Genomic DNA, 12,126 nt, shown 5'->3' with positions numbered 1-12,126 from the left:
GATAGAACAAAGCTATTATTTTGATCTACTTGACCGAAGGACACTATTGTTAGTTTACACGATGAGGGGAGGTAAGTGTAATTATTAGAACCTGAGGGGTGGCACTTGCAATTAGGCTAAACCTCATGGGAGGCATGTGAAATTATGCCTAAAATTTTTATCCTTTGCAATTGAAGGAATGTTTTGATTGGGCTAGAAGTAATTTTTTCCTTTACTCAATCAAAACTTGATATAGTTGTTTTTTTTTTTTTGTAAAATGTAAAATCATATTTGGACACGAAACAGTTAAGGCTATTGGTTACTATTTTCTCCCAAATCTAGTCATTACTGAAAAGGTATTTAACTGAAAAATGAATGTCTTGTGATACAAACGTGCTCTGCAAATTTGGCTAAATGTGGATACTATAAGATAACAATTGTGCATATCACTATTAGCGTTAAAGGGACCACGAAAATGTGGTATGTGGAAACTCCAGATTTCACAGTTTTTGTTCATGAAACTATTCTTAAAGACTTAGTAACACTTAAATACATGTCTATATACCAAAAATGATTAATCACAACTAATGTGAATGATAATTCACTTCCAAAAGCAAGTACATAGTCGATTTAGTTAGCGTACAAAAAACACATTGGAATGCTGCTACAAAAGGGAGAGAAGACAACGACACCAGAGGCACTTCAATGAGGAAAATGAGTTTCCAGGCAAAGAATTGGACAACTGAGTCATGGTTGGAACAGGTTCTATGATATGTAGATATAACTACGCCTAGTACATACAAAACCAAGAACAAAAAGTAGTAACATACAGAAGAAACATATCTTACTTTACCTCATCTGATATATAGATTTTCTAAGAAGTGGTATCCTGAAAAGTACGTGCTGCAACCTGAAAGCAGGCATGAGAGATATTGGAATGTTTAATATTATTCTAAAGCTAAAGAGTAAATCATGACAGAAGCATAAATAACGAATAGCAAGAGAATTAAGCCTTTCAATAGAAATCCTAATGCTGCTTAAATTCTTGATAATATACATTAACATCCCATCAAAGAGGACAATTGATATGAATCCCGTTGATGATGAGAATCGCAACGATGAACCCCAAACTGATGGTGATATTCATAGGCTTGAATTTGTGTAGGATTTCCTACTCTAGACCCCTCTAATCCCTATGATTACGAACCTAATTTTCCCACAATCAAACGAACTAGTGAACCTTAAGAATTGTTAGAGGCGCCACAATCAAGGATGTTATTCTTGATTGATAAGTCGAATGAACGCTAGACGATTCTTACCTATTCAAGAGAGGCAACCAAGATGCCATTTGAGAGATTTGATGAGATTATTAGAGGGAAATTTGAGTGTAAATTTAGATTTTGATTCTTGTTTTTTAGAGATTTCTAGAGAACTGCTTAGGTGTCCAAGTTGTAGAAATTCTCTAGAGTTGTGTAGTTTCTTAGCTTGCCTAAAAATAGGCCAAGCCCTTCCATTTGTAGAGAACCTTTTTGGGAACCTTTTGGCAACCTTGTAAAGAAGCCTTGTGTGTAATATAAGCTTTCCTTTGCCACATACTCATATCTTTGTCTACTACTTTTGCGCTTCCGCATTATAACCGTGCATTGTATGTTAAGGCTGAACTAGCCAAGCGTTCATAGCTTAAGTCTTGAACGTACACTAGTGCCGCATGGGGTGTTGGCTTGTAGGAAAACAAGCAGCCCGTGACAAGTGGTTTTTTAACTTTGAATCATTCATTGGTTTTACTATATTTTGAGCATAATTTCAATCCTAAATTTTGTCATTCTCATGTAGATTTTGAAGGAGAATGTAATGAACCATCAATGACTAAACTAGTTGAAGTGGTTGACAGAAGGAAAAATGAAGTGTCAAAGGGAGTTTTACATTTAACTCTTGTTCTCAACCTTTTTATCACTTAGCTAATGATGTTCCATTACTTATATATCTAATTTTTGGTTCAACTCAAACTAAGATAATTTTGTTTTTGTAGGTTGTAAAGCTATCCGTGCACTTTCAGCTTTGATTAAAAGAGTACAACTAGATTTTATACTTGTTCTAACCGAGTCTGATGTTCCAAAGCCAGCCGCAATCCAAGGCTTCTTTAGTCTGAATCGGCCCGCGGATTCAAGTAGTTTTCCATCACCCTTGAACTCATCATCATTTGGTTGTTCGCATGAATATATAGCTACCGAATCTATCAGTTTGCTACCAAGTAGAGTTGAGTTTTCTATGCAACTTGAGTTCGTAAGCATCAAGATGTTGTCTAAGCACCATGCTACTAGGATTGTCATCATTCACGTATTTCCATCGTTGTTGCAATTCAAACGATCCAACGATTTGAGGGAAAATCTTTTCAAGAGGAGGGAAATGATACAATTCCAAAGAGCTGTCCGTGCCCTATTTCAAGGTCAAACAATGGTTTGTTGGGGTCTAATGAATAGGGTTAAATTCAAGTCTCTTATATGTTTCTTCGGTCCATGTTAGTGAGTGTTTCATTGTTTGGTTGGTTTGAATTAACTCATGTTGAGCATAGGTTCGATTTGACCAATAGTTAGCCATGTGGTTAGTAGATTAGTTAGCTAGTTTAGCTTAGGTCCAACCAACTACAGTGACCAACTAAGTGAGTTAAGGCCGTGATTTTCTTTTGTTTGCAAAGTTCTAATTAGGTTAGGAGTTGAGTCTTGTAAGCCTATAAAAAGGCAACTCTTTTGCTCAACATGGGAAGAGGACGATTTTATGAAAACGTGAGAGTTTAACTCTTTATCTTGTTCCTTTGTGAACGTCTATTGGTACAAAATCAGTTGTGTCTCTTTTGTTCAAATTTGGTTTATCAATTCAAGACCGCGTTAAATTGTGGCGTCTTACTACCTTCTAAACACTCGCGAGCTGTTCTTGGTTTTAGAATCTATCTTTTGTATCCAAAACCTATTCAAAAATAGATCGTTTCGTTGCCTATGCAATTCGTTTCTTCAAAAGCGGGAGTTTGGAGATTCAAGATCGCATCAACAACTCATTCAAAGTCAAACACACAATTTGGGTTGACAAGCGCAGGGTATACATATAGCAATTAGCTCATTCCACAGTCAAGTTTTACATTTATAACATCCTAAATACCCCACACGCAATTTTTCACAAGTATACGAGTCAAGATTGAGTATAGGGTATTAAGGGCCGAACCTACAGGGAAAAGTTTCAATTGCCGATGGTTTTCAAACTCCTTTATTATTTAGACTATAAACATGAAGTAAAAGTAATAAAATTAATACTAGAAAACTCCTAGAGATATGGAATTCCGTACTACTCTTGCAAATGACATTACCAGTTACTTGTATGTTATTATCTTGGCTAGTTATGGCATAGTTTCCTAATGTATGTGAAACCTACCCTCGTAGTGAATCAACTATACTTGTAACTAAACCATACCTACTCTCGTGATTATGAAATTAACTACAAGTTCATTTCTTCTATGAAATTACATGAAACAAGTCACTTAAGCCACAAAGGTGCACCTCTACTCTCGTGAGTGTACTCTCTAGGTTTATCACTTCCTTGAACTAGTGTTAAATTCTAGTTCTCATTGCAAACTTAACACCTTAAAATTATCACAATTAATGGTCGATTAATCATGATTAGAAAAGCAAAAATGATAAATAACTTGTTCAAAATAATATTACCAAATAACAAAGTAAAAATTACTAACAAGATATAGCAAGTTCATCCATAACTCTAGACATAAACTTTAGCTAAACATGATAAAAACACAAATCTTATCTAAATATGAAATCAAATACAAGAGAGAAAGTAGTAAAAGAGATATCACCCTTTTCACATGAGATCAACCTCTCCATCTTTGTTCCTCAATCTTCATCTAAATCTAGCTACAAATACAAGAAGAATAAACTACACTACCTATACTATACTACTTTAACCAATGAACTAAGGAAATTCTAGTGAAGACTACATTTTTGGTGAGTTTCTCTATCCTTCCAAAGTTATGTAAATGTCCTCCAAAGGCTGCTATTTATAGAGGAATTCCATGCAAAAGACAAAGTGTTAAATCATGTTAAGATTCCTCTTGAGTCTACAAACAAGCTAAATTTGAGTTGTAAAGCTTCTTTTGCAGCTGTCTTGGGCTGTTTCCACAGATATTCTTGCAGAAAAATGGGCCAAAAAACTTCTGTGAACAAAACACAAGTTGCAGAGCAAGTTGCAGTTGAAATTGAGGAATACACGACCTTGGAATACGCGACTTCAAGCCACGTATTCAATGGTCATGTTTTCACTTCTATAAATTTGGCACCACTTCAACTGCTATTTTCTTGATGATGGAGGCTGAACTAGCTGTTGTGCAAAATTGTAGTCCTTTGAGTTAACTTTCTAATATCTCAAGAATCATCCAATTTGGAGCTCTGTAGACCAATAAATGATTGAAATACCCTTGACTGGTCAAAGCTTTGTTTCAGCTTTCGACAACAGAGTTGCACTTCTATATTTTGATATTTTTACAAGGAAAACGACTAAACTGGACTTTGATGTTTTCATTCAAAATGTGGATCTATCTCTTACCTTCAAAATGGTACAGGAATCACTTCAATTCGATGTGTGTAACTCAAGATATTGTCAAAATACCACAAGGTGTCAAAATTGGAAAACATGCATTTCATCCTTTGAGTATTTTGCACTTCATGTCTTCTTTAAATCACTTCAAATCATTAATAATCATCTAATTATATTCTCAATTCATGCCATTTGATGATTGAATCATTAAACCTACAAAAACATGAAGTTTTTGTTATTAAAATGCATAGAAATGCAATTTTTACCACTTAAACCACAAAATGTACATTTTCACTAAAATTCTAGTTAATTAGTTATAAAACTAAATAAAACACATCAAACCTAACTAATAAAACACACTAAAAACACGTAAAATATACTCTTATCATGGGTCAAACCAAAAACAACCAAAAGTTGATTGCACAAATTAAGGCCTCATTTGGCAAATGAATATTTGAGTATTTGCTTAAAACTTTAACGTAACTTACTATAGAAATTGTAGAAAAAGTTTTTGAGATGTAAAACTTTTTTTTCTTTACTTTTTCTTTTTCTTTTTCCTTTCCTTTTCTTTCTTTCTCTTCTTCCTCTCCCTCCCCTCTCCCTCGCCACCTCTCTTCTACTTGCCTAATTTTTTTTCTGGCTACGAGTTATATTTGATCATGTAACTAAATCCAATAGGCACTAATGTACCAGAGACACTAACGGTTCACATGGTGTATTTTTAGAAATAGTCTTTGACGAACTGAATCAGGATAAAAGTTAGATTTATTTTTGGAAGTAAGCTAGAGAATAAAATGCATATTGATTTTGAAATAATTTTAGTGCGTAGGATTTGATCATACAAAACTACAGAAACTTAAATAACTATGGGCAGGCTAGTGGGTGCCCTAGAATAATCCTAATTATAATGGCAAACTTAATATAACTAATATTAATAGAGTTTTTCTAATGGGTGCCCATAGGGCATTTGTTAACACACCTACATTCTACTCAACTTATTATGTATATACACACACTAACAATTACTACTTCTCTTACATTTATACACTTTTCCTAATTAATCCACTTGCATTTATATGTTTTTCTTAATTAATCTTATATTTCTAAAAATCTAATATTTGAAATACATCTTGATGAGTACTCATAGGGCACCCGTTAGACAGACTGATATTAATAAGTTTCTCTATCTACCTAATACCTTCATAAAGGAATAGGACTTGTCAATAGAGTTAGACAGACCCAACCTCAACCCGCTTGACTCAAAAAAAAAAAAGACTCAGCCTTATGTTTAAGTGCGCTAGGTAGAGTTTGAGCATAAATATAATCCCAAATTAAATGGGAGTCAAGCCTAAGTATTATTAAGTTTAGCCCAATTAAAATCCGGCCCAAGTAATAGTGTGTGTGTATATATATATATATATATATATATAACAGAAACAAATATTATTAATAAATATATATATAACAGAAACAATAATTAGTAATAAATATATATATATAACAGAAACAATAATTATTAATAAATTAGTTGGAAATCATCTAGCACAATCTGCTTGACGAAAAAGCTACACTAATGGTAGAAATACATAAAACATGTCACAGATATATCTAGCCTGGAAGATTGTTAGATTTAATAGAGTTACAAAATAAGAAAGATTACATTGTGAATCACAAACCATCAGAGTTGCTTCATAAACATCTGTGCATGTCTATTTCCTCAAATCTGCTATCCAACTGACTCAAATTCAAAACTGATGTTGAGATTTGGCAAAAAGATCCAAGAAATTCTAAATCTAACATATAGATCTAAAAATACTCTTAGATTTGAGAAAAAATAACCAAAAAACAAAAAAACAACACTCCTACTAGGATAGCCTAGTAAAAAAAAACTTTGACTAATAAATAGTAGGATAGAGAAAACTCTCATTAGGATAACCTAGAAGAGACTTTATTAAACATAAAATAAAAATAAAGAACCAAAAAGGGATTCCTTGACTTGAGATCAAGATCTCTCTCTTATTGAGGAAGAACAGTGGAGAAAAGATTGAGAGTACAGAGAAGGTAGATAGAACAGGTGGGTAGAGATAAGTAATTGTATATTTAAGTATATATAATATGAGTTAATCTTATACACTATCATGGTTACACGCATGACATATATACAAAATTTGGATTTCAAATTCAAATTCTGATTGGTTGTCATGTAGTCAATGGTGATAGTGTATATACAGTTAGTTTATAGAATATTAATCTATATAATAAACGTAATCTATAATTGTGCATAGTATAACTTAGAAAATGAATAGTTTGTATTTAATCATATAACAAAACAAAAATATTATTTACATATTATATATAATTATCTATTAAATTGTGAGCTTGGTCTGAGCCTAATTTATGTCCAAATTTAATGATTTTGTGAATCGGCTGTGAGCCTAAGATCGAAAGCCCCATTGTCTATTTCTTTTGTGCGCAAAATTTGTACTTTCCAAAACCTAGCTTAGTAGGCCTAATTGACAACCCTAGGTGGGAGGTTGGGCAATTAATAAAAATAAGGAAGACAATGATGAAAGGTTGGAGTAGCTATCAAAAGGGAAAACAAAGCTAGGCAAAAAAAAAAAAGAAAAAGAAAAGAGGCCATACCAATAACAACTTATGGCTTTTAAGAAGTAAACATAATCAATGCACCTATGGCTAGTTTTTGTAAACTCTAATTGTATTATAGTGTTTTACAACAAAGCTTTGCCAGAATTGTGTCGGAAAAACCTTTTGGTTGAATTGAATTGTCACCCATGAAAGAATTAAAGGAAAAGGAATAAAAGCAAGGAGAAGCATTTCTTAGATTACAACTATGAAAGTTGTCAAAAATGATAACGGTATAAGTTTACAATTTTTGGTAATCCTAAGGTAGAATAACACAACTAAGATAGTCAATTTTCTAGTTTCCAAACAGGTGTCTTAATGCAAAAAATAGAGAAAAGTAGTTCAGATCATGCTTATGTGATGATGTTATCAATTTTATTCTCCAAATTCATAATTCCAATAGAAGACTATAACTTTGTTATGTAAAACATCCATCCGTCATCATTGTTCATCAAGAATTGCAATAGTCTTCTCCTTCTCCTTGGCACTGCCAAGTAAAGAGGTTCACCAAGATTATGCACCAAGTTAAGAACAAATGTTTTGGACAAAACTAAATTTGTTTGTTATATGAAAGTGCATAGTTTTTGGACAGTACTCTCTAACAGCAATTTTTCTTATGAAAAAACCTCCCAGTCTACTAAAGAATTAGATGATCTATTATGAAGTGTCAAGAAAATAGAAGATGCTTCTACCGTAAACAGGGAGTTTCAAAGAGCATAAATTCTATAAAGTTGTCGCTTGGGTCCTTTTTAACTTGATAATGCATGTATGACAAAAAAAATTGGTAAGTATGTTTGAAAATATGCATAGATCTCAGCCACAAATCTAAACTAATTCGATTATGGAACTATTAAAAAATTTTCCATTAATTCAGATTACAACCTAGTTTATTCGTTATTTGATTCATATAACCAATATTAAAATTATAAGAAAATATAAGAACGGTAAGGCTTTGACATCCCACTGAATAATCAAATTTTCCTATGATACTTATTAATAATTTGCCTCATCCCTATTGAGGAATTCAAATCCTGAATTTCTCATTCTAATTCTAAAGTAAGGAACAAAAAATTGAAAATAGACTTGCTTTCACTTTTTCGACACCTATGCATTGATATGTATGAACAATTTTTCTGATACTTCCTTTTCTGAACATTAGGTTAGACAATGAGTATGAATTGAACATTAGGTTAGGCAATGCAATATCATCGACATTAGCAGCATTATCATTCCTGTGCATATCTAAATTCTCATTGTTACCCTTTTCTTCCACCTTATGTGCTATTTCAAAATCCAAAATCTTTCTACATGAACTCCTTGCTTGTTCAAAATTCTAGTGAATAGTTAGCATTTTTTTCTCTTCACATGAAGTTACTTCCTAACACATTACAAGCTTCGGAGGTAAAGGTTCTAGAGTACGAGGTTTCAATACTTGGAAACCCAACTCCAGAGTCTTTGGAGGCTTTTTTGATATACCAGTATATGCATTCTACTTTCAAATTTGAAACTCATTTTTTGCATAGGTGATATACATTCTACTCCTGCTAGTGTAAAAAATCTAATATATTGATAGTGGATAAAAACCTAGTTTGGCAAATTATATTGTAAGAAAATTTGTATTTGTATATTTTTTTGGGATTCTTTTCGTAACAATTGTTTGCAACCCATTTTATGGTTTTGTATTTAGGGTCTGTCTAACAAGTGCTCATAATTCATAAAGCACTCCTTAAGATATATTTCAAGTGTCATATTTTTAAAAATGTAAGATTAATTGGAAAAAGTAAATATATACAAGTAAGGGTAAGTAAGATTAAATAGAGAAAGTATATAAATGCAAGTGAAACTAATTATTGTGAATATATGTATATATATATATATGGTAGGTTAAGTGAATGTTAGGTATGTTAACGTATGACATAAAGGCACCAGCTAGGAAAACTCTTCTATTTATAGTCAATTTCAACAAATCTATAAATGACCTACTATATATAAATTTGTATTAATTGTAATTTTTTTTTATCATTCAACTCATATCTTTTCTTTGCACCCCAGGTGCAGATCGGCTGGCTGTGGGATCACCTCATTAGGCCCCAGGTCGTGTGGTCCAATCTGCCCTCGTTAACAATCTCTGGCTTCTTGGTGGTGCGGGGGTCAGGGCCCAGTGGAGGACTAGTCGGTTGCCAATGCAGTCGGATACCCCACTGAAGGAAAAAAAAATTCATATCTTGTCTTTTCTAATCATATTCAATCACGCTCTCTATTTCTAATTATTGGTTTGATCATTTATTAGAGCATAAAAATTAATAGAAAATTTTAGGAAAGAATAACTATTTATCACACAAACACATGCCAAATCCATTTAAATTGTATAAATAGTTATTCTTCTTTAAAATTTTCTATTAATTTTTGTATTCTCTCCTTTCAAATTCGATGTCGACCAAAGTAGTATCATATAAACAATGAGTTGTAAAAGTTCTCGCAAATTCTTTTTCTTCTATTAATTTTAATAATTTGAGAAAATAATAAGTTCAATCTATTAGCATGCTTTTTAAAATTCTTTTTAGCAATGAAAGAATCAAATATTTTACTGCACTTATTTCTTGATATATTTCCTTCACTCATATGTTGACTTACTACCATTAATTAGAATAAATATAATTAAATTATAGGATAGGATTCAATTCAAACTAATTATTAACTTTTTTTTACATCCTCCTACCCTTCCCCACAACCTTTCAACTCTCAATTGTTAGGTACAAAATTCGAACCCTGAACCTGATAGTAGGGAAGAATAAACTAATTATTAAGTTGTTATAAATTAAATATATCTAATTTTCATACTTGTCTTACAATTAGTATATTAAATTTTATAAAATAGTATTTTTAGTTATTTTATCATAAGTTGTGTTCAAAAAAAATTTTAGAATATTAAAAAGTGCCCATGCAAATGCACAGGTGAAATAACTAGTATATATAATAAAATAATGTTCACCTCCCAATATGGTAGGTTACTAACTTGACTGCTCTAAATTTTTTTCCATATGAAAGTTTTATTTGTGTGTCTGTCACATGGATTTTTTTAGTTTATGTTTGTTTTTTCTCTTCACAATTGATTATAATCCTTTTTCATATCCTTGTATGTTTGTTTATGTTTGTAATTTTTGGTATGATAACTGGCTGGGCAGTGAAGCTCTTTGTCTGAAGGCTACGGTGTGCCCGGCCCTCACTTTCAAGGACTTCATCACCAATGGGGTCTAGAATGTCCAATTGCTTGGTCAATTTATTCTGCTGGAGATCATTCAATCGATACTACAACACCCGGTCCAGGCGGGAGACGGCTGCGACGAGGTGATTTGGAGCCTGACGTCTTCAGGGAGATTCACGTTGGCATCGGCCTTCCAGGATGTTCGACAGGCTCAAAATGCCTCTGTGATTCACACTCAGGTATGGCATCCCCTGATTCCTTTGAAAATTTCCTTTTTCATGATGCGGTTGCTGTTGGGAAAACTGCCTTTGACGGATGCCTTGTGGAAGGTAGGCGTCCAATTGGCCTCCAAGTGTGTGTGCTGCGATGAGGGAGAGATGGAGCTGAGGGGCAGGTTGCAAGGGGGGTCTGGACCTATTTTGCTAGGATTTGTGGGGTTACTCGCTAGGGGTCCTTGTTTCAGGCATGGCTAACAGCTTGGTGGCTTTTGTCACCGAGGTCGGAGAAAAGACGAGTCCTTTTTTCAGTTCTTCCTAGTTTTACATGGCGGCACATCTGGAAGGCTCGAAATAAAGCACATTACGAAGGGGTTCAAATGTGCGTGGCGAGGGTGTGTCATGACATCTTGGTCGATGTGCAGGGGGTGGTTGAGGCTCGTTTTAACCAGAGACTAGGCGTGCAAACGTTTCATCAGCTTTTTGAGTGGACCCAGCACCTGACGCCCCACTACAGTTTCCTGCTAGTGGGGTGGAAGGTGACGGAGGCAGGAATGCTAACATTAAACACGGATGGGTGCTCCAAAGGTAATCCGGGAGTGAGTGGTGGTGGGGGGATTCTTTGTGATGCAGTAGGGTTTCCTTGTTTTGCCTTCTCAGCTTACTTCGGGGTTGGGTCGAGTCTGCACGCAGAGGTTTTGGCTTTAGTAACGGGACTCTGCTTGTGCTTGCTGAGGGGCTTTACCAACGTTAACATCCAGGTCGATTCACTAGTCCTGGTTGGGATTCTCCATCGACAGCTACAGTGCCCATGGGTGGTACGAAGGGAGGTTGACCAGATTTGGGGCATGGTGGCGGATGTGACGCGGGTTACTCATTGCTATAGAGAAGCAAACAGGGTGGCAAATCGTTTGGCTAATGTAAGGGCGTCGGTCCCTAACCAGAACGTCAGCATCTATGATCAGTATGTCGAGTATGTCGATTCCAAAGGACGCATTTTGAAGGATCAGTGGATGCTCAAGTATATTTACGCCCTACTGATCAAGTAGGGTGTAAATATAAATAGGATGGCAATTATCTAAAATGAGGACTACAACTTTCGAACTCACTATTTTTCGGATACCAAATCAATAACACTAAAATTCTTCAATATCAAATTTACATGCTACAAACCGTTCAAATATACAAATCAAAGTACAAGTCAAAAGATAAGAACTTGAACAACTAGTACCATATTACAGTGCCGGCCAAATACAAGTTTAAGATTTTCTATTACAAACTAGTACTATTCTTGTCTCTCTCATCCCCGCACCCTGTTAAGAAAAATAAATAAAGGGATGAGTTAGAAACCCAGTGAGGTTTCAAGAAAATAACAAACAATCAAGCATTATAACATTCAAATGATGGCATGATCACGTTTTCCATGAAACAAGTAATATCCAGATAATTCATTTAACAATGTACAGTAAATAACATATTCACGTAAAA

At 34.0% G+C, this 12,126-nt stretch overlaps 1 protein-coding gene across 1 annotated transcript; it reads left to right on the top strand.

The window, feature by feature from the left end:
• Positions 1-10,664: 10,664 nt before the first annotated feature.
• Positions 10,665-11,687, top strand: LOC140036256 (uncharacterized). Its single transcript, XM_072077596.1, has 2 exons — positions 10,665-10,775; positions 10,887-11,687. The coding sequence occupies exons 1-2, from the start codon at positions 10,665-10,667 to the stop codon at positions 11,685-11,687; spliced, it is 912 nt and encodes a 303-aa protein (XP_071933697.1).
• Positions 11,688-12,126: the final 439 nt, after the last annotated feature.

The sequence above is a fragment of the Coffea arabica genome, chromosome 2e, assembly GCF_036785885.1.
Source record: "Coffea arabica cultivar ET-39 chromosome 2e, Coffea Arabica ET-39 HiFi, whole genome shotgun sequence".
Lineage (NCBI taxonomy): Eukaryota > Viridiplantae > Streptophyta > Magnoliopsida > Gentianales > Rubiaceae > Coffea > Coffea arabica.
The sequence above is the reverse complement of the archived record's forward strand: the minus strand, read 5'-3'. Positions and strand labels throughout refer to the sequence as shown.